General features: G+C 36.5%; 1 protein-coding gene across 1 annotated transcript in view; it reads left to right on the top strand.

Annotated features, from left to right (window-relative positions):
- TTN (titin) overlaps positions 1-22,877 on the top strand; it is a 244,075-nt gene that overhangs the window by 170,091 nt on the left and 51,107 nt on the right. The window contains exons 243-287 of the mRNA XM_063429784.1: positions 56-349; positions 480-779; positions 889-1,197; positions 1,279-1,469; positions 1,758-2,187; positions 2,296-2,604; positions 2,704-2,852; positions 2,941-2,973; positions 3,079-3,208; positions 3,299-3,598; positions 3,718-4,035; positions 4,389-4,685; positions 4,821-5,120; positions 5,207-5,521; positions 5,611-5,759; positions 6,114-6,264; positions 6,390-6,671; positions 6,774-7,076; positions 7,260-7,562; positions 7,647-7,928; positions 8,146-8,445; positions 8,537-8,839; positions 8,950-9,255; positions 9,366-9,647; positions 9,746-10,045; positions 10,138-10,431; positions 10,521-13,487; positions 13,575-13,895; positions 13,981-14,265; positions 14,355-14,654; positions 15,583-15,885; positions 16,008-16,283; positions 16,403-16,699; positions 16,784-17,086; positions 17,173-17,472; positions 17,974-18,261; positions 18,353-18,649; positions 18,737-19,039; positions 19,140-19,445; positions 19,825-20,112; positions 20,417-20,707; positions 21,243-21,530; positions 21,647-22,237; positions 22,327-22,431; positions 22,676-22,873. Of these exons, the coding sequence (XP_063285854.1) occupies positions 56-349; positions 480-779; positions 889-1,197; positions 1,279-1,469; positions 1,758-2,187; positions 2,296-2,604; positions 2,704-2,852; positions 2,941-2,973; positions 3,079-3,208; positions 3,299-3,598; positions 3,718-4,035; positions 4,389-4,685; positions 4,821-5,120; positions 5,207-5,521; positions 5,611-5,759; positions 6,114-6,264; positions 6,390-6,671; positions 6,774-7,076; positions 7,260-7,562; positions 7,647-7,928; positions 8,146-8,445; positions 8,537-8,839; positions 8,950-9,255; positions 9,366-9,647; positions 9,746-10,045; positions 10,138-10,431; positions 10,521-13,487; positions 13,575-13,895; positions 13,981-14,265; positions 14,355-14,654; positions 15,583-15,885; positions 16,008-16,283; positions 16,403-16,699; positions 16,784-17,086; positions 17,173-17,472; positions 17,974-18,261; positions 18,353-18,649; positions 18,737-19,039; positions 19,140-19,445; positions 19,825-20,112; positions 20,417-20,707; positions 21,243-21,530; positions 21,647-22,237; positions 22,327-22,431; positions 22,676-22,873 (15,237 nt within the window). The remainder of the gene's footprint in view (positions 1-55; positions 350-479; positions 780-888; positions 1,198-1,278; positions 1,470-1,757; positions 2,188-2,295; positions 2,605-2,703; positions 2,853-2,940; positions 2,974-3,078; positions 3,209-3,298; positions 3,599-3,717; positions 4,036-4,388; positions 4,686-4,820; positions 5,121-5,206; positions 5,522-5,610; positions 5,760-6,113; positions 6,265-6,389; positions 6,672-6,773; positions 7,077-7,259; positions 7,563-7,646; positions 7,929-8,145; positions 8,446-8,536; positions 8,840-8,949; positions 9,256-9,365; positions 9,648-9,745; positions 10,046-10,137; positions 10,432-10,520; positions 13,488-13,574; positions 13,896-13,980; positions 14,266-14,354; positions 14,655-15,582; positions 15,886-16,007; positions 16,284-16,402; positions 16,700-16,783; positions 17,087-17,172; positions 17,473-17,973; positions 18,262-18,352; positions 18,650-18,736; positions 19,040-19,139; positions 19,446-19,824; positions 20,113-20,416; positions 20,708-21,242; positions 21,531-21,646; positions 22,238-22,326; positions 22,432-22,675; positions 22,874-22,877) is intronic.

Here is a 22,877-nt window from a genome sequence, read left to right as displayed (position 1 = left end):
TATCTTACAAATAACATTTTACAATATGTGTGTTATTTTTTTTTTTTTTTTACAGATGTCCCTGGTCCAGTTATTGACTTGAAACCAGTTGTTGTTAATCGTAAAATGGCTTTGTTGAACTGGGGTGATCCCATAGATGATGGTGGAAGTCCTATCACCGGCTTCATAATTGAACGGAAAGATGCTAAAATGCATATTTGGAGGCAGCCAATAGAAACAGAGAGATCTAAATGTGATATTGTTGGACTTCTTGAAGGTCAAGAATATATGTTCCGTGTCATAGCTAAGAACAAATATGGCTGTGGTCCACCTGTTGACTTGGGACCAATTCTTGCAGTTGATCCACAAGGTAATGTATGGAATTTACTTTGAGAATGTGTATGACATTTATACATTTCAGTAGAGTCTGTTTCAACGACCACTAGTCAATTGTAATAATGTACTTGTATTATAACAATCTATTTTTTTTTTTTTATAAGGTCCTCCTGGTTCACCTGAAAGGTTCACTTACACAGAAAGAACTAAGTCTTCAATAACATTGGACTGGAAGCCACCTCGTTATGATGGTGGTAGTCCTATCACAGGATATATAATTGAAAAGAGACGACATGACAGCACTGAGTATGAAAGATGCAACAAGCGACTTTGTCCAGATACATCCTTTGTTGTAGAAAATCTTGCAGAACTGCACATGTATGAATTCCGTGCCAAGGCAGTTAATGAAATTGGTGAAAGTTTGCCTTCCCTTCCACTAAATGTCGTCATTCAGGATGATGAAGGTATATTTTATTTATTTAAATGTTTTTAATTCTTATTTATTTAATTAGAATGCCCTGTGTTCTTTTAGTTTTTAGCGCCAACTCACCTAATGCTCTTCTTTACTTACAGTTCCTCCAACAGTCACTCTTCGATTGGCCGTCAGAGGAGACACAATCAAAGTTAAAGCAGGAGAACCTGTAAACATTCCTGCTGATGTAACAGGTCTACCTATGCCAAAAATAGAATGGTCCAAAAATGAAGTTGTAATAGAAAAATCAACACCAGCTGTAAAGATTGAAAAACAAGAACTATCAAGAACTGATGCCAAGACTGAAGTAATCATACCCAGTGCACAGAGGGGTGACAGGGGTACCTACATTGTAACAGCTTCCAACCAACTTGGGACTGCATACCGATCTGTCACTGTGGAAGTATTTGGTAAGCAATGTTCCACTGCTATATTTTCCAAAATAGAATCCTTTGTTAACAAAATATAACCAATTTTCTTAATTCAATCAGATCGTCCTGCTCCACCGAGAAACCTTACAGTTACTGATATAAAAGTTGACTCGTGCTACTTGATTTGGGATGCACCTGTGGACAATGGTGGAAGTGAAATTACTAACTACATTATTGATAAACGAGATGCCAGCAAAAAGAAGTCTGAATGGGAGGAAGTCTCCAGTATTGTAGTTGACAGACGATATGGGGTAGGCTGAAAGATTATATAATATTTTATTTGTCTGTTTATTATAAATTATTTATTTTAAGTATGATTATTTTGTTGCATAAAAATACAATGCTAGATTCAGTTACGAAACAAAACCTATTTTTGATAAAATATTTGTGTTCAGTAAATGAGGAACATTTGAGGAACAAACACACATTTGTAAATGAGGAACATACACACATAGGAACTAAAAACAGATTTGTGCATGTACCAAATAAGCTATATGGCAATCAATATATATAGACTCATCAATAAATTTTTGTTTCAGGTCTGGAAACTTACACCTAATGGAGAATATCAATTTAGAGTTAGAGCAGTCAACAAGTACGGCATTAGTGATGACTGTCTTTCTGATAAGACAGTAATAAAGGATCCATTCGGTCTACCTGGTGCTCCCAAAAAGCCGAAAGTATCAAATTGCACTCGATCATCAATGTTAGTTTCCTGGGAACCTCCTCTAGACAATGGTGGATCTCCCATCACTGGTTATTGGCTTGAGAAGAAAGAAATTGGTGGTGTATACTGGGGACGTGTCAACAGAGCTCCAGTTACTAAACCAGCTGTTAAAGGATTGGAATTTAATGTATTGCGCTTAATTGAAGGAGTGGAATATCAATTCAGAGTAATGGCCATTAATGCTGCTGGAGTAGGCCCCCCAAGTGAACCATCAGACCCTGTTTTGGCTGTAGACCCTATATGTAAGTACTGATTATATCAGGAATCTCAGTTGACAAAAATATATAGGTTTTTCATATTTTACAAATGTGTATGATCCACAAATGTATGATATTCTGCTGTTCAAACAGATGTTCCTGGAGCTCCCTCATGCCCAGAGGTAAAAGATAAAACCAAATCAAGTGTATCTCTGGCATGGAAAAAACCAGATAAAGATGGTGGCAGCCCAATTAAAGGTTACCTTGTGGAAATGCAGGAAGAAGGAAGTTCAGACTGGAAAAAAGTCAATGAACCTGATAAGCTGTTACCAACATGTGAATGTGTGGTTCCAAACCTGCAGGAGCTTAAAAAATACAGATTTAGAGTAAAGGCTGTCAATGCAGCTGGTGAATCTGAGCCTAGTCTTGGTACGGGTGAGATACCAGTAAAAGAAATTCAAGGTAAGAAACATACATGCTTTTTATATTTTGTTATTCAAGTTTTTCCTCAATTCATTTCCGTTCGTTACATCTGAACTTTATTTGGTTGCCTGTTTACAGAGGAACCTGATATTTTAATTGACTTACGGGCACAGGACCTTCTGAACTGTCGTGCTGGATCTACAATTAAAATTACAGCTGTTATTAGTGGACGTCCTGTCCCCAAAACATCCTGGGAATTTGAAGGAGTAGCCAAGAAAGAAATAAAGGTAACAATCAATAATTTTCAATGTAAACAGTAAATTATAATTTTTTATATAGATGTTCTAATATTTTATGTTTATACTCTTTGTTAAGGATCAAGTTCATAATGTTCCGGAGGATTCAAAGGTATTTGATAAAGATATTCTATAATTAAGATAAATAAATAAAGTATGTACCTGCAGTAAATTAAAAAAATATGTATTATAAAAAAATATGTTTATGTTGTTACAGGTTGAATCCACAGATACTACGTCTGTAGTCATTATTCCTCAGTGTAACAGAGGACATTCTGGAAAATACAGCATTACTGCCAAGAACAAAGCAGGACAGAAAACAGTCAATGTTAGAGTAAATGTTTTAGGTAAGATTTTATTTATTTTTAGGTTTTTTTATTTTTAAGCTTATGCAACTAAATAAACAGATTCTTATCAAATATTATGGGCTTTTGCAGATGCACCTGGGCCAATAAAAGATCTCAAAGTAAGTGATGTAACAAGATCAACAGCCAAACTTTCATGGAAAGCCCCAGACGACGATGGAGGAGACAGGATTAGAAACTACATTGTGGAAAAGAGGACAGTTGAAGGAAAATCATGGGGGAAGGTGACCTCTGATTGTGCAGGAACTTCTTACACAGTACCCGATCTCATAGATGGGCAGGAATACTTCTTTAGAGTTACAGCAGAAAACAGATTTGGAACTGGACCTCCAGTTGCAACTATTCAAAGAACAAGAGCAAGAGATCCAATACGTAAGTTTTCTAAAATATCAGACTTTATTCCTTTTTTCTTTGTTTCATTTATTGGCAAATGCACTAAAATATTAATCTTGACAGCATAAAGATAAAATAAAAATTCTTTTGGTTTTTAGATCCACCAGAACCACCAACCAGACTCAAAGCAGGACTTGTAACAAAGGGTTCTGTAGCCCTCTCATGGAGACCACCAAAGAATGATGGTGGAGCTCCTGTGACTCATTACATCATTGAACGTTTGGTCTGGGATCCTTCTGGAGAAGGAAAGGAATCATGGAAACAATGTAATAAACGTGATGTAGAAGAGACTAATTTTGTTGTTGAAGATCTTAAAGAAGGTGGAGAGTATGAATTCCGCGTAAGGGCTGTAAATGAAGCTGGACCTAGCAAGCCATCTACCACTGTTGGCCCACTCGTTGTGAAAGACCAGACCTGTAAGTATCAGAAGTAAAATCAATATATCAAGTATAAAACAGTTTGAGAAAATAAAGCACTCATTATCTTCCGCTCATCCTTTTATATATTTAAATGTATTTAATCCTTAATATTTATAGTTAACATTTATGATGGATATAACTGTCTTATTGTATTGTCTGTTCAGTCTTTTGTGAGATTATCCCATGGTATTCTTTGTAGCTTTTTCTGCAGTCAAGACAATTTATGTTTACTTTCATTTTCTTCTTTGCAACCAGTAGCAAAATATGATCCATTTGTTTCGCTGTTACTGAAGCATAACTTATGTTTTAATGCATATTAAATACATTTGTCAAATGTATCTTTTCATTAGGTCCACCATCAATTGAACTTAAAGAATTCTTAGAGAGTGAGGAAGGAACAGACATTAGCATTGTAGCAAAGATAAAGGGAGTACCATTCCCAACCTTGAAGTGGTTTAAAGCACCTCCAAACAAGCCTGATGACAAAATACCAGTACAATATGATCAACATGTAAACAAAGTTGTTGGTGAAAATGACTGCACATTGCTAATCCACCAGTCTCGAAGAAATGACACTGCATTATACACTATAACAGCAGAAAACAATCTGGGAGTTGATTCTAAGGAAATGCGATTGAATGTTCTCGGTAATTATATTTTCTTCCTTAAGATTAACAAATATGATCATGCAAATGTCTTCTTTTGTAACATTTCCAAATCATCATTTTGTTTTTGTTGTTTTTTAACTACAACTTTGTTCTTATATTCTGTTTGTTAAATAGGACTTCCTGGACCACCCGTTGGACCAATAAAATTTGAATCCATAACTGCTGATACAATGACTATTGCTTGGCTTCCTCCAAAAGATGATGGAGGTTCTAAGATTACAAACTATGTCATTGAGAAAAGAGAAGCAAATAGGAAAATCTGGGGACCTGTAACCAAAGAGGCTAAAGAATGCATTTACACTATTCCAAAACTGGTGGAAGGCCACGAATATGTCTTCCGTATTTCAGCTCAGAATAAGTACGGAGTTGGTCTACCCCTTGATAGTGAACCTGAGACAGCCAGAAATCTATACAGTAAGTCTGATAGAATTTCAGCATTTTAGGAATAGCTGTTTAAATAATATAAGCTATAAACATACATTTCTTTTTAACTTGCACAGCTGTTCCTGGACAATGTGATAAACCATCTGTCAGCAGCATAACCCGTGATTCAATGACAGTTAACTGGGAGGAACCTGAATATGATGGAGGCTCACCTGTAACTGGTTACTGGCTAGAAGTAAAAGAAACCACTGGAAAGAGATGGAAGAGAGTAAATCGCGATCCTATCAAAATTATGCCACTAGGTGTATCTTACCAAGTCACAGGTCTCTTTGAAGGAACTGATTATCAATACCGTGTACTGGCTATTAATGCTGCAGGTGTTGGTCCCCCAAGTCAGCCATCAGATCCAGCTACAGCTAGAGATCCCATATGTGAGTGTTAGAAAATATGGTTGTTTTATCAATAATGATTTTTTATGGTTTTAAAAAAAATATATTAATTTAATATTTGGGTTTTTCAGCTCCACCAGGGCCACCAATACCAAAAGTTACAGACTGGACTAAATCATCTGCAGATTTAGAATGGACACCACCATCTAAAGATGGGGGATCTCCAGTTACTGGATACTTTGTAGAATACAAAGAAGAAGGAAAAGAAGAGTGGGAAAAGGTTTGTAAAGAAGAAAAGATTAAATGCATTAAGCATAACACCATACAAATACTTTACTTGCAAAGACCATCAGCATGTTAGTACTTTAGGATACAGCTCAGTATTGCTCTTGCATCAGTACTCTTCCTCTTTAATGACTGTTTGCTTTCCCATGTCTTTTAGCAACAATTTATTTCTTGTCAATTTGACAAATTCTGTATTTTTTTAGTGTTTGGAAGTCATATAACCTTCCATCGGACCAAAATAATAGTGCTTTCTATTCAGTTCAGCATTAGAGTTTGAATTTTAGCAAACTTTTCTTTCATCTCATTAATTGTTTTAGAAATCATAATCCTATTTTTTTCCTCTCCTAAGGCCAAAGATAAAGAAATCAGAGGCACTAAATTTGTTGTACCTGGACTGAAAGAAGGAAGCTTTTACAGGTTTAGAGTGAGAGCTGTTAATGCTGCTGGTGTCGGAGAACCTGGGGATGTCACTGATGTTATTGAAGCCAAGGACAGAACAAGTATGTACTAAAAATGCAGTAGTACTTAAGTGTTGTTATTTATATATTTATATATATATATATATATATATATATAATAAATAACATAATATATATTTAAAATGTGTTTTCTATTTTTAATATAGTAATACCTGACATTCAGCTGGATGCTAGTATGAAGGACAGAATCGTTGTTCATGCTGGTGGAGTTATTCGGATTATAGCATATGTCTCAGGAAAACCCCCTCCACAAATTTCTTGGAGTAGAGATGACAAGGCTTTACCACCAGAAGCTGCAATTGAAACAACAGCTATCAGCTCATCTTTGGTCATTAAGAAATGCCAAAGAAACCACCAGGGCATGTATACACTGGTCGCCAAGAATGAAGGTGGTGAAAGAAGGAAGACCATTATAGTTGATGTATTAGGTATGAAAACGAACACAAGTCTGCCATAAATAGGTATGCAATAAAACATACTTTAAAGGAATTTCTACATAAACTAACTGATTAATATGTGTTCATCTGCAGATGTTCCAGGACCAGTAAGTCTACCATTCCAGACAGAAAATCTGACAAATGACTCTTGCAAACTGACATGGTTCTCGCCAGAGGATGACGGAGGCTCAACGATTACTAATTATGTAGTTGAAAAACGTGAGTCTGATCGCAGAGGATGGACTCCAGTGACATACAATGTGACAAGACAGAATGCTGTAGTTCAAGGATTAATTCAAGGAGTGGCGTACTTTTTCCGAATTGCAGCAGAGAACATTATTGGCATGGGTCCATTCGTGGAGACTGCAAATGAGATTGTAATTAAAGAACCAATCAGTAAGTTAACATCATGGAGTATGTGATATAAAATAGCTCTATATATGCAATGCATTTGACTGTACATCACTGATGTAGATCATTTTCTAATATTATTTATATTAGTTTGCTCATATCATGATTTTTATTTAAAGTTCAAGTTCAATATTCCTCATAGAATTTTAACGTTATGTTTACTTATAGCGGTACCTGAGCGTCCTGAAGATCTTCAAGTAACAGCAGTCACCAAAGACTCGGTTAGTTTGAGCTGGAATCCACCAAAATATAATGGAGGATCGGATATTACAATGTATGTACTTGAAAGCCGTCTCATTGGAAAAGACAAATTTACAAGAGTCACTAAGGAAAAATTACTTGATAGAAAGTACACGAATGATGGATTGAAAGAAGGAGACACCTACGAATATCGTGTCAGTGCAGTCAATATTGTTGGACAAGGAAAACCTTCATTTTGCACCAAACCAATTACATGCAAAGATGAGCTAGGTATGTTTACATTAGAGTTCTGATCACAGTTCTGAAATGATGACATTATGAGTTCCTAGTAGTAATACTGTGTTCTGTTTCTAGCTCCACCTACAATTGAACTTGACTTTAGAGATAAACTGGTTGTACGTGTTGGTGAATCATTTGCCATGAATGGGCGATACACAGGCAAACCAGCTCCCAAGGTCACCTGGTTGAAAGATGAGATAAGAGTTAAAGAAGATGATCGCATAAAGATACAGACCACTCCAAACACATTGTGCCTGGGCATATTGAAGTCTGTCAGAGGAGATTCTGGAAAATACTGTGTAGTTGTTGAAAATAGTACTGGTGCAAGAAAAGGCTTTTGTCAAGTCACTGTGGCTGGTAAGTCTATTAAAACAAAATGTTAAAAAAAAAAATCTAGTTTCTTAGGCTGAAACCAAACTTGTGGTTAGTACGATATTTATTGAAAGCAACTGTTAAAACATATTTCCTAATATTTTTATAACATTTCCTAGAATATTTTCTCTTTAAAATGCCTGCATCTTGAATTTGGAGGTTTTGTAAATAATCATGTTGTTGTTTTGTTTACTTCAAATAGATCGTCCACAGCCACCAGTTGGTCCTGTAATTTTCGATGAAGTGCATAAAGATTTTATGGTTGTCTCCTGGAAGCCTCCTCTTGATGATGGTGGTAGTGCAATCACTAATTACATTGTTGAGAAGAGGGACACCAATAGAGACCTCTGGATGCCAGTGACATCAGCAACTAACAAATTAACTTGCAAAATACCTAAATTAATTGAAGGAAGGGAATACGTGATTCGAATTTGTGCAGAAAATCTGTATGGTATAAGCGACCCACTCTTGTCTGATGAAATTAAAGCCAAAGACCGCTTCAGTATGTGATCTGCCTAGTTATTTGATATCCTAACTAGTTTAATAAAAAAATGGTAAATATTATTAACATTGGTATTTAATATGTTTTATAGGGGTTCCTGAGGCACCTGAACAACCAATACTTAAGGATGTAACTAAAGATTCAGCTCTGGTCATATGGAACAGGCCACGTGATGGTGGCAAGCCCATATTTGCTTATATTGTGGAGAAGAAAGAAACAATGTCCAATCGATGGGCAAAAGTCTCTAGAGAGCCTATTTATCCAGATACACAATATAGAGTAACTGATCTTCTTGAGGGATGTGAATACGAATTCAGAGTATCAGCAGAAAATGAAATAGGAGTTGGTGATCCCAGTCCCCCATCTAAACCTGTGTTTGCCAAAGACCCAATAGGTATAACTTTTGCTTTAACATCTTATGCATAATAATCCATCTGAAATCATATTATATAAAAAATCTAGTGCCTTGTTGGATTTTAAAGCAATTTTTTTTTCTATTTATAGTCAAACCAAGTCCACCTGTCAATCCAGAAGCAGTTGACAAAACCAAAAATTCTGTTAGCTTGTCTTGGCATCCACCACGACATGATGGTGGAGGCAAGATTATTGGTTACCTTGTTGAATACCAAAAAGGTGATGAAGAATGGAAGAAATCTAATCTTTCTGCTGATGGCTGCCCTGACACCAAACACACTGTAACTGGGCTTACTGATGGTGATACATACAAATTCAGAATAATGGCTGTAAATGCTGCTGGCACCTCTGAACCTGCGAATGTTCGTGATCCAGTTCAAGTGAAAGATAGACTTGGTAAAGATTTCTGTCTGTCTGCCTGTCTATCCCTATGTCTGCCTACCTATTTCATTCTATGCAAACATATTGAAAAAATCCCGAGTAATATCTTGTGTTCCTTCCTTTAGAACCACCGGAGCTATTAATTGATGCAAATATGGCACGTGAACAACTAATTAAAGCTGGAAATACACTGACACTCAGCGCAGTAATCACAGGAATTCCAGTCCCCAAAGTATCTTGGAAAAAAGAAGATAAAGAAGTATCTACAAAGGCAGATATTGCTGTTACACCTGTAGGTAGCAAACTGGAAATTCGTAACTGTGCCAAAGAAGATGCAGGAATCTATTCATTAACTGCAGAAAATGAAGCTGGTTCTAAGACTGTCTCAGTTAAAGTTATTGTACTTGGTAAGATATATTTACCTTAATTATATTTTCACATTTTCTTTTTAATCACAGTAATACATATTTTTAAATGTTTAATATAATTTCAAATATAATTTCAGATAAGCCTGGCCCACCAAGAAATCTACTGATTAGTGAAATTAGAAAAGATTCTTGCTACCTTTCTTGGAAAGAGCCGGAAGATAATGGTGGTTCTGTTATTACGAATTACATTATTGAAAAGCGAGATGTTGCAACTCCTCGATGGGTGCCAATTTCAACTACATCCAAGAAACATAGTGTAATGGCTAAACATCTGTTAGAAGGAACACAATATCTATTCCGTGTTGCTGCAGAGAACCAGTATGGACGTAGTTCTTATATTGAATCACCAAAGCCAATAAAGGCCATTGATCCAATCTGTAAGTTTATTTTTTTAATATTTAATATTATTTTTTTGTCCTGTTTTAGTCACTATTTCAAAATTGCTACATACATTTTACCTGTATTCTAGATCCTCCTGGACCACCAAAGAACCTTCATCATGTTGACTTCGACAAGACTGAAGTATCACTTGCTTGGAACTTCCCTGACCGTGATGGTGGTTCTGAAATTACTGGCTTTATAGTTGACTATCAAGAAGATGGTACAGAGGACTGGGTTAATTTCAAGACTGTTTCCATACCAGAATGTCTTGTTACTGGGCTAAAGCATGGAAAAATATACAAATTCCGTGTGAGGGCTCAGAATATTGCTGGAATTGGTCGTCCAGACACAACCATACCAATAGAGTGCCAAGAAAAACTAGGTAATTAACCATTGTAAATGCCCAAATTAAATGTTGTTCACAAAGAGGTACTGATTCTTGCAATGTAATTGTTATTATTTTTTTTTCAGCACCTCCAAGTATTGAAGTTGATGTTAAGTTAATAGAAGGTCTTGTAGTCAAAGCAGGTACCACCGTAAGGCTCCCTGCTATCATAAGAGGTATCCCTGTTCCAACAGCAAAATGGGTAACTGACAGTGAAGAAATAAAATCAGAAGGCAGCTATACAATCGATACTGACAGTTACTCAACTGTGCTTACAATCAAGAACTGCACACGAAAAGATACAGGAGAGTATTTGCTAACAGTGTCAAACATAGCTGGAAGCAAGACTGCTGCACTTCATCTTACAGTATTGGATGTCCCTGGACCACCAACAGGACCATTAAATATCCTTGAAGTTACACCAGATCACATGGTTATCTCTTGGAGGCCTCCAAAAGATGATGGTGGAAGTGCTGTAATGAATTATATTGTAGAAAAATGTGAAGGCAAAAAACAAACCTGGAGTATAGTCAGTTCAGGCAGCACACAGACAAAGGCTAAAATTCCACGACTTCAAAAAGGTTATGAATACACTTTCCGTGTTAGAGCAGAGAATAAGATGGGCATTGGTAATCCTCTTGAATCTCAGCCAGCTGTTGCCAAGCATATGTTTGATCCACCATCACCACCTGGAAAGCCAGTAGCTTATGACGTTACTGAAAATGCTGCAACAGTGTCATGGACAATACCTAAATCAGATGGAGGCAGTCCAATCAGTGGTTATATTGTTGAAAGAAGAGAAATATCTGGCAAATGGGTAAGGGTCAACAAGACACCAGTGCTTGATTTGAAATACAGAGCTACAGGCCTCTACGAAGGAAACACATATGAGTTTAGAGTCTTTGCTGAAAATATCGCTGGACTAAGTAAACCATCTCCAGTTTCAGATCCAATAAAAGCTTCTCGTCCTATTTCACCACCAGGTCCTCCAATAAATCCAAAACTGAAAGATAAGAGTAGAGAAACAGCTGACTTGGTGTGGACCAAGCCTACTAGAGATGGAGGCAGTCCCATTCTAGGATATATTGTGGAGTGCCAGAAATCAGGATCAGCTAAATGGGATAGAATTAACCCAGATGATCTCATAAAGCAATGTGCATTCAGAGTACCAGGTTTAATTGAAGGAAACGAATACAGATTCCGCATAAAGGCTGCCAACATTGTAGGAGAAGGCGAACCTAGAGAATTACCCGAATCAGTACTTGCTAAAGATATTCTGCATCCTCCAGAGGTTGATCTTGATGTAACCTGCCGTGACTTGCTCACTGTTAGAGTGGGACAAACAATTCATATATCTGCACGTGTAAAAGGTAGACCAGATCCAGACATAACATGGAACAAGGATGGCAAAAATGTGTTCAAAGATAATAGGACTGAGATTACTCAAGACTTCCCACATGTTGATCTTCAAATCAAATCAGCAACGCGAGCTGATCATGGTAAATATACAATTCTGGCAAAGAATAGCAGTGGCCAAGCTCAGGGAGCAGTTGTTGTCAATGTACTTGACAGACCTGGACCATGCCAGAACCTTAAATTAAGTTATATTACTAAAGACTCATGTGTGGTAGCCTGGGAAAATCCACAAGATAATGGTGGTTCTGAAATAACAAACTACATTGTGGAATATCGTGAACCAAACCAAAGAGGATGGTTTGTCATCTCTTCAGACCTCACTAAGCGTTTGATAAAAGCTTCTCTTATAGAACACCATGAATATTTCTTCAGAGTGTGTGCAGAAAACAAGGTTGGCCCAGGTCCAGTTGTAGAAACAAAAACTCCAATTCTTGCTATTAACCCAATTGAAAAGCCAGGAGAACCTGAAAACCTTCATATTGCTGAAGTAGGGAAGTCATTTGTTTACCTGAAATGGAGGCGACCAGATTATGATGGTGGAAGCCCTAATCTGACATACCATGTTGAGAGAAAGCTTAAAGATTCTGATGAATGGGAAAGGGTTCACAAGGGTAGTATCAAAGAAACAAACTATCTTATAGATAGATGCCATGAAAATCAGTTCTATCAGTTCAGGGTGCAGACCAAGAATGAAGGAGGTGAGAGTAACTGGGTGAAAACAGCTGAAGTTTTAGTAAAGGAGGAACTTTTGAAGCCTGTACTGGATCTGAAACTAATTGGAACTCTAGTTGTAAAAGCTGGAGACACAATTCGAATTGAAGCTGGTGTAAGAGGGAAACCTCAACCAGAAGTAACTTGGACTAAAGACAAAGATGAAACAGACATAACAAAATCTCCAAGACTTAAAGTCGAAAGTGGAACTGATTACTCAAAATTCATTCTTGAAAAGTCAAAACGATCTGATAGTGGAAAATATACTGTTACTGCCACTAATGCAGCAGGAAGCTTCACAGCACATGCTAGTGTTAATGTTCTTGATGTACCTGGCCCAGTAAGAAGCCTGAAAGTTTCTGATGTATCAAGTGACAGATGTGCACTCAGTTGGGATCTACCAGAAGATGATGGAGGTTGTGAAATTCAAAACTATATCTTGGAGAAATGTGAGAGCAAGCGTATGGTGTGGTCTACCTATTCTTCATCTGTGATATTAAATCATGCACATGTTACTCGGCTTATTGAAGGAAATGAATACATTTTCAGAGTTCGTGCAGAGAACAAGATGGGTACTGGCCCACCAACAGAAACAAAACCAATTGTTGCTAAGACACGCTATAACAGACCTGGACCACCTGAGCCTCCAGAAGTTAGCAAAGTCAGCAAGGATGAAATGACGGTAATCTGGAATCCTCCAGAATATGACGGTGGAAAGTCTGTTACTGGATATATTCTAGAAAAGAAAGAAAAACGATCTTTGAGATGGGTGGCTGTAACAAAGAGTGCAATTCCAGAAAGGCGGTTGAAAGTTACAAACCTCATACCAGGACATGAGTACCAGTTCCGTGTTAAAGCCGAAAATGAAATTGGGCTTGGAGACCCAAGTGGTCCATCAAGACCTGTAGTTGCCAAAGACCCAATAGGTAATTTCTAGTTTTATTACTCAATTAACCATTAAATATTATACTGGTAGCATTGTTCTATAATTTGCTATTTTTATTTTCTATTAGAACCTCCTGGACCTCCAACAAACCTCAAGGTTGCTGACAGTACAAAGACTTCCATTACATTGGGATGGGGAAAGCCTGTCTATGATGGAGGTGCCCCAATAATTGGGTATGTTGTAGAAATGAGACAAAAAACAGAAACCAAGGACCCAGAAGAAGGATGGAAGAAATGCAATGTAGCTGCTCAGCTTATCCATACACAGTCCACTGTTACCAGCCTTATTGATAAGCTTGAATACGAATTCAGGGTATCTGCACAAAACCAAGTTGGTATTGGTCGACCTGCTGAACTCAAGGAGGCTGTTTCTCCCAAAGAAATACTTGGTAAATTTTTGTAGATGAAAATCTGATACAGTGTTTAAAAAACAACTATCACAGTTTTCTAATGATTTATTTTTATTATTTACAGAATCTCCAGAAATTGAATTGGATGCAAGTATGAGGAAACTTGTCACAGTTAGAGCAGGTTGTCCAATTAGGCTGTTTGCTTTGGTCAGAGGAAGACCTGCACCAAAAGTAACATGGAGGAGAATGGGCATCGATAATGTTGTCAGGAAAGGACAGGTGGACCTACTTGATACAATGGCCTTCCTTGTCATTCCCAACTCTACACGTGATGATTCTGGCAAATATTCATTGTCTCTTGTTAATGCAGCAGGAGAAAAGGCTGTTTTTGTTAATGTTAGAGTTCTTGGTAAGCAAATGCAATATATGTTGCTACTGATCAAAAATGAAATCACATGTGTAGTGGGATGGCATTCTAATATATAATGTGTCTCCTAGATACCCCTGGACCTGTTGCAGAATTTACAGCAACGGATGTGACAAAAATGTCATGCCAGCTTTCCTGGGTACCTCCAGAAAATGATGGTGGAAGTCCTGTAACTCACTATATCTTGGAGAAGCGAGAAGTGGACAGGAAGACATGGGCAACAGTAGTTGCTGACTGGAAAAAAACTAGTTTCAAGGTTGCCAACCTTGTACCTGGAACTGAATACTTCTTCAGAGTTACAGCTGTGAATGAGTATGGGTCAGGTGTTCCAAAAGATACACCAAAAGGTGTACTTGCAACAGATCCATTAAGTGAGTACTGTGCATGTCATTTTATATTACAGGAACAACCAAGTTTGTACATAGTTACCAAATGCTAACAATTGCATAACTTACATTCTAAATTACTAATTATTAATAATCATTTTATTGAGAAGCTGTATAGAAAATACAATTTATAATATGCATATTGTTGGGAAAATACACACATCCAGTATACTGATTCTATCCATATAAAACTCAATGTTTTGAGAAACAAGAGGGGAAAAAAAGTAAAAAGAGTAAAAGTGATGGGGTGGGTGATGTACTATCCATAGTGCTGCAATTATTTAAATGAAGGGCAGTCAATCTTGGCCTTAAAATACATTTATGGGGTGGAGTAATGGCTCAATATGCATCTTCCAATGGGCATTATGTGTAAGTCTGTAGGCATTCAGAAACTGTCCGTCTTTTTCCTGTAAGATCATCAATTATTAAATTACAAATTCTTTCTCTCCAGCCAAAGTCCTTAATATATTAACTAGTGCTACAAACATAAACCATAATACAATATAACCATATACCCAACTTTCTGGAGGTAGTTTTATAGCTTACCAAAATTTGTAACCTATATTCTATCTAAACCCTTAGCTCATAGAAGTCTTTATTGAGGAACCTAAATGGTCTTGTAGGTTCTTATATGTATCTGGCTTTAATTATTGGTTAACATGTTATGTAGATATTAGATTAGAAGTAATGTTCTACTAAAAAAAGAAAATTTTATTATTGGCGGCTCAGATTTCCCCAAAAAAAATTTCATTAATTTAAATCTAGGTTTATGTGTTTTTAATCAATAGTCTCCTATCATTCTATGCTAACATTTTAAAGACAGAAATAATAAAAATTACTTAGAGACTTGCAAAGATAGTTTTTTTTTTGTAATTGCGTATTAAAACAAATATTCAACAATTATATTTTTCAGGTGCACCAGACCCACCTAAAAAGCTTGACGTCACAGAAATTACAAAGAACAGTGCCACTTTGGCTTGGCTACCACCACTGCGTGATGGTGGATCAAAAATTGATGGCTACATTATTAGTTTCCAATCAGAAGGACAACCTGAGAATAACTGGACCCAGTATTCAGTTGTAAAAGATCTTAATATTGTAGTTGTTGGACTTAAAGAGGGCACAAAATACAAATTCCGGGTAGCAGCAAGAAATGCTGTTGGTGTGAGCTTACCAAGAGAAGCTGAAGGCTTATTTGAAATCAAAGAACAGCTAAGTAAGTAACAAAATTGCTGCTTGTGCTATGTTTTATCGGACAACAATTAAGTCAACAAAGTCGTAAAAAACTGAAAGCTTTTATGCGTACGGTTGTGTAATTAATGTTTTCTTTTTTTATAGTGCCACCCAAGATCTTATTGCCTGAACACATCAACATCAAAGCAGGACTTAAACTTAGAATCGAAGCACATGTCTATGGAAAACCCGCCCCATCCACCAGATGGTTGAAAGGAGAAGAGGATGTAATGCCCTCAGGTCGTCTGACTGTCCATAAGTCACAAAACTCAACTGTTCTTATCATCAAAGATATCACAAGGAAGGATAGTAGTTTCTACACTGTTAGTGCAGAAAACAGTTCAGGAATTACCACACAGAGAGTCCGTGTTGTGGTTATGGGTATGTAAATTTATATATTGCAATTCTATTTTATGTGAAGACAATAACATGTATTAATTTGCTGTGAAGACGATAACATTTATTAATTTGCTTATTGTTTCCTTATTGTGTACCTACAGACATCCCTGGTCCACCAGAACATCCATTTGAAATCAGTGATATTGACTCTGATGCTTGCGCACTCTCATGGCACTTGCCTCTTGAGGATGGTGGCAGCAATATTACAAATTACGTGGTTGAAAAGTGTGATGTAAGCAGAGGTGATTGGGTTATGGCTGCCTCTGTTACCAAAACTAGTTGCCACGTAGGAAAACTAATAGCTGGTCAAGAATATATATTCCGTGTCCGTGCTGAAAATCGGTTTGGAGTTTCGGAGGCCATTACATCAGACAGAATGATTCCCAAGTTCCCATTCGGTATATAGTACTTTTTTAATTATCTGTCCATGATTTTGTTTTATAAAATGAAATAGAAACTAAATGTTGAATTAATATTTGCAGATGTTCCTAGTGAGCCAAAGAATGCCCGGGTAACTAAAGTCAACAAAGACTGCATATTTGTGGCATGGGACAGACCTGACAATGATGGTGGCAGCCCCATTACTGGCTATATAATAGAACGCAAGGAAAGAAACAGTTTGCTCTGGGTGAAGGCCAATGACACTGCTGTGCGTTCAACTGAATATCCTTGTGTCGGCATGATTGAAGGCTTAGAGTACACATTTAGAATTTCTGCCCTCAACAGAGCTGGAGCCAGCAAGCCCAGCAAGCCAACTGAATATGTCACAGCAAGAACGCCAGTTGGTATGTACAATATGGAAGACAAGGTAATAGAAATCATATATTAGTAACTTTAAACATTCTTATTAATACACCATATTTATTTGTAGATCCTCCTGGTAAACCTGAAGTTGTTGATATTACCAGAAGCACTGTGTCTCTTGTATGGACTCGGCCAAAACATGATGGAGGAAGTAAGATCATAGGTTACATTGTTGAAGCCTGCAAACTCCCAGGAGAAAGGTGGATAAAATGTAATACCACAGCATCTCAAATTCCAACTGAGGAGTATATTGTCACCGACTTAGAGGAAGGTGAGAAGTATCAGTTCAGAGCAATTGCCAAAACAGCTATCAATACCAGCAGACCTTCCGAACCTTCAGATCCAATCACCATTCAAGCAGAAAATGGTAAGAACAAATATATATATATATATATATATATATATATATATATATAGATATATATATATATATAGATATATATATATATCTATATATATATATATATATATAGATAGATAGATAGATAGATAGATAGATAGATAGATAGATAGATAGATAATTGAATATATATATAGGTTTTATTTTATTTATTTTTTTGCATTTTTAATTCATCTATACTGATTAATTACTTTTAAGAATTAAAAAAACAGGTAATGAAAAATATATACATTATTTAATTAATTAAATTAAGAAAAGACAAATAAACACAAAGGATTGGGTTAAAGTGCCTACATATTTGCAACTGAAAATAACAGGTGAAATTAGGGACACATATTATGCTTTCAAACATGCCATGAGAATTGTCATTAGCATACACTATATTAGATATCCTGCATAAAATATTAAATTAATATTTCATAAACCATTATTATATTTACAAAATGACATTGTTCTTGTTTTCTACAGTTCCTCCAAAGATTGATTTAAGCATTCAGATGAAATCTCTGGTCACAGTCAAAGCTGGATCAAATGTATGTCTGGATGCTCAGGTATTCGGCAAACCTATGCCAGCAATCACTTGGAAAAAAGGAACCGAAGATGTAAAACCAAGTGAAGGTATTAAAATTACAACTAAAAGGAATCTTTGCCTATTGGAGTTGTTCTTTGTTAACCGTAAAGAAACAGGAGAATATACTATCACTGCTGAAAATGCAAGTGGCTCTAAGTCAGCAACTATCAAACTGAAAGTGCTAGGTAAGTCAAATAGTAGAATCATGTTTGTCACTGTGGGTTTCCAAGAAATATCATATATGAAGATAAAGCATTTGTTTTATTTTATTTACAGATAAACCAGGACCTCCTGCTTCAGTGAAAATAAATCATGTATATACCGATCGTGCTATGCTTAGCTGGGATCCTCCACTGGAAGATGGCGGGTCTGATATTACAAATTATGTCATTGATAAACGTGAAACAAGCAGACCAAATTGGGCACAAGTTTCAGCTAATGTGCAAACCACCAGCTGTACCGTAGAGAAACTCATTGAAGGACATGAATACCAGTTCCGTATAGCCGCTGAAAACAAATATGGTGTTGGTGATCCTATTTTAACAGAATCAGTGGTGGCTAAGAATCCCTATGGTAAGGAATGCATTGGAAACCATTGATCTTCTGGAGTGTTGACCATACACTTTGAAAAACTTTGACATTTTATATCTTTCTTAACAGATGTGCCTGGCAAATGTGAACCACCCATTATAAGCAACATAACAAAGGATCACATGACTGTGAGCTGGAAAAGCCCTGCTGATGATGGTGGTTCTCCAATTACTGGATATATGCTTGAAAAGCGCGAGACCAAATCTTTTACCTGGTCAAAGGTAAATAGGAAGCCTGTAATTGAAAGAACAGTGAAGGCAACTGGACTCCAAGAAGGCACCGAATACGAATACAGAGTTATCGCCTTAAATAAGGCTGGCCCAGGCAAACCTAGTGATTCATCAAAGGGCGCTTATGCCCTGGAACCCCAGTGTAAGTGACACTGTAACTTAATTATGTTACATAGTAAAAGAGATTACTTTACATATAAAACAAAAATACTTAACGTTTTCCTATTGTATTCTTCTAACAGATCCACCTGGACCACCTGCTTTCCCAAAAGTAATTGACACAACTCGAAACAGTGTAAGTTTGTCTTGGAGTAAACCAGCCTATGACGGAGGAAGCCCTATTATAGGTTATTTGGTTGAAGTTAAACGAGGTGACACAGATAACTGGTTCAGAAGCAATTTACCAAAGAATCTGCAAGAAACCAAGTACACTGTTACTGGACTCATGGATAAAACAGAGTATCAGTTCCGTGTTTCAGCTGTGAATAAAGTTGGACATAGTGATCCCAGTGAAGTTCCTGACAAACATACAGCTCAAGACATTCTAAGTAAGTAGTTTGTTTTTAATATATTACTAAGCCACAGCTTTTTTCTTCCTTAATTTTGCCTTTGCCCCAGACTTAGCTTTCTCTTATCCCCTAGGCTTTTTCCCATCTCCTTTAGCCTAATTTTTCTCTCTTTTCCAGACTTTTTTTGCTCCCTGACAGTACTACTACTCTCTTAAGCCTTTCTCCATCTCTTCAAATCAATGTTTCGATTTTCTTCATCCATTCACTCATGCAACCCAAGATTTTTCAATTTATTTTTCTAGAAACTTTTTTCCCCTACTTCCTCTTAAATTACCTACCTGTGTTAATATACAGAACTATAATTTTTTCAAATGGTTTGCATAGTATATATGTCTAATCTTTTTTATTTTAACATTAGTTCCTCCAGAAGGAGATCTGGATGCTGATTTGAGGAAGGCTATTGTGCTACGTGCTGGAACTACATTGAGGATTTATGTACCAGTGCGAGGACGTCCTTCACCAAAGATTTCTTGGTCTAAGCTAAATGCAAACATTAAAGAAAGAATAGGCATGGATATCAAGACAACTGAGTATGACACCTTTGTACGATGTGAAAATGTTAACAAGTATGATGCTGGAAAATACATCTTAACCTTGGAGAACAGCAGTGGTGTAAAAGCATACACTATTGTAGTCAAGGTTCTTGGTGAGTTTTATGAAATATGTTAATATAAGATAATTATAACAGAAGAAAACCTATGCCTTAGTAAGATATCTGTGTGGATCATGTAGAAGGCTATCAAGCTTCTATCCTGCTGACCACTAATGTACTAAAAGTTGATATTACTACCTCTTTCTTTCCACACACTTTTCCCTACATATATTGGTGAGACAGAGAAGTCTATATTATATACAAATGTGGACACATTATGGTTACCTACCTACCAGCATGCAGAGAGTTATATACAATGCATACATTATATAATAATTAACTGATCTATTTGATATAGATACACCTGGACCTCCTGTGAACCTTGTTATTAAAGAAACGTCAAAGGACTCAGCAATGATTTCATGGGATCCTCCAATCATTGATGGTGGAAGTCCAGTGAAGAACTACATTGTTGAAAAGCGTGACGCTGACAGGAAGGCCTGGTCAACAGTCTCCACCGACTGTTCTAAAACATCATTTAGAATACCTAACCTGGAAGAAGGCAAATCATACTTGTTCAGAGTTTTAGCTGAAAACGAATATGGCATTGGTGAACCATGTGAGACCCATGATGCCGTTAAAGCATCTGGTAAGAAAGAAGGTTGGGTTGAGACAATGTCTATTTGCAATGCATAGTTTACTTCTGCAAGCTCTTTAAAATGAAAGGAAATAAAAAGTAAAGATTACACAGATGAAATAAAGCATACCCGAGTACTCAGCAAGCCTCCTAACACTTAATACAAGTGACATTTATTTAAAAAAAAAAAATAAACTGTCATGTTACAGGCTGCCCAGCTCTGTCTTGGAGAAATCTAGAAGGTAGTTATTTAATGGCATCAGATTAGTAAGAGTAACAAAAAATTGGGTTGGTATTTATTTGTTTTATACATGGTAATACATTGTCATTAAATGTAATACTAGATCAATGTACCTTTTTTCTTATCACTTTTATAGTCATTTGATGTGTTTTTTTTTTTTTTAAAAAAGGTTTAAAAAGTTTGGTTAAAAAGAAGAAAGTTTGTCTTTATTTAATTTTTCTCTTGTGAGCTTTTATGTGGTTACATGGATCATTTGGATAATTTTGACAATGCCAAATCATTATTATTCTCCATGTATTTTTCTAGAAAAACCTGGGCCAGTAAAAGATCTGAAAACACTAGCAGTGTCCAAGTCATCATGCACAATAGCATGGAAGAAACCAGTGAGTGATGGTGGAAGCCATATTCTTGGCTATGTTGTGGAACAATTGACTGCTGAGGACAAGTGGAAAGAAGTGATGCGGTCCAAGAATCTACAATACACAAGGAAAGATTTGAATGAAGGAAAGGAATACACTTTTAGAGTGATGGCTCAGAATGTTTCTGGGTACAGTTCTCCAAGTGAAATTACACTTGTGGCTAAGGATGATGTTGGTATGTAATGATTTAACTTGACTGGCATGACATTCATAAATCTTAAAGTATGGAATGTGAATATATTTCATGTCATGTATTTCAATAAACAACTACGGTTTTCTTTTATTTTATAGTTGCCCCCAATCTGGACTTGAAAGATTTACCAGATTTGTGCTATATTGCCAAGGAAGGTAGCAGCTTTAGACTCAAAATTCCAATTAGTGGGAAACCTGTTCCAACAGTAACCTGGAAGAAGGGTGAGGACAAGGTCTTGACTGAAACAGGAAGAGTAACTGTTGAGTCTAGTGCAGTAAACACTATTTTGACAGTACGTGAGTGCCAGAAAGATGATGCATCAAAATATACAATTACCTTGAAGAACCCTGCTGGGACTAAGGAATCCACATTATTTGTGAAAGTTGTTGGAAAGCCAGGCATCCCAACAGGCCCTATTAAATTTGATGAAGTAACTGCTGATGCAGTAACTCTAATCTGGGGTCCACCTAAAGATGACGGCGGATCTGAAATTACAAACTACATCCTTGAAAAGAGAGACTTTGTGACAAACAAATGGGTGACTTGTGCTTCTGCAGTTCAAAAGACTTCATTTAGAGTAACTAGACTTCATGAAGGTACAGAGTACATCTTCAGAGTCTGTGCTGAAAACAAATATGGAGTTGGTGAGGGTCTGAAATCTGAAAACATTATTGCAAGACATCCATTTAGTAAGTAATATTGAACTATATAAATGATTTACCAAACCAAAATATATTGCGTTGTGCAGGTTATCTAATACAATTATTTTGTCTTATAGATGTACCTGATGCACCTCCACCACCAAACATTGTTGATATTAAACATGATTCTGCAACATTAACCTGGGTAGATCCAAGGAAGACTGGAGGATCACCAATAACAGGTATAAACATGTTACTCCTGTGTAATATTGTGTCTCCATTTCTGTGATTGATGCAGTGTAACATTAACTTTGAGACACCGAATTTACTGTGATGCCAACTAACGTTATGCAAATTCTGAGATCTTTTTGTATCTTTTTGGTATACTGTATTGAAAACCTGTTAAGTGCATCTGTATAATTTATATAAAATCATTAATGTACAAGTCTACTTTCTAGTGACTAATTGCATTATTTTATTATTTAGGTTATCATCTTGAATTTAAAGAAAGAAACAGCCTATTGTGGAAGAGATCAAGTTCAACTCCACTGAGAATGAGAGACTGTAGGGTTACAGGCTTAACTGAGGGTCTAGAGTATGAATTCAGAGTTATGGCAATAAACCTTGCTGGAGTAGGCAAACCAAGCCTACCATCTGAGCCAATCATAGCCCTTGACCCAATTGGTAA

The sequence above is a fragment of the Pelobates fuscus genome, chromosome 8 (genome assembly GCF_036172605.1).
Source record: "Pelobates fuscus isolate aPelFus1 chromosome 8, aPelFus1.pri, whole genome shotgun sequence".
In the NCBI taxonomy this organism is placed as follows: Eukaryota; Metazoa; Chordata; class Amphibia; order Anura; family Pelobatidae; genus Pelobates; species Pelobates fuscus.
This window is presented reverse-complemented; position numbering and strand designations above follow the sequence as displayed.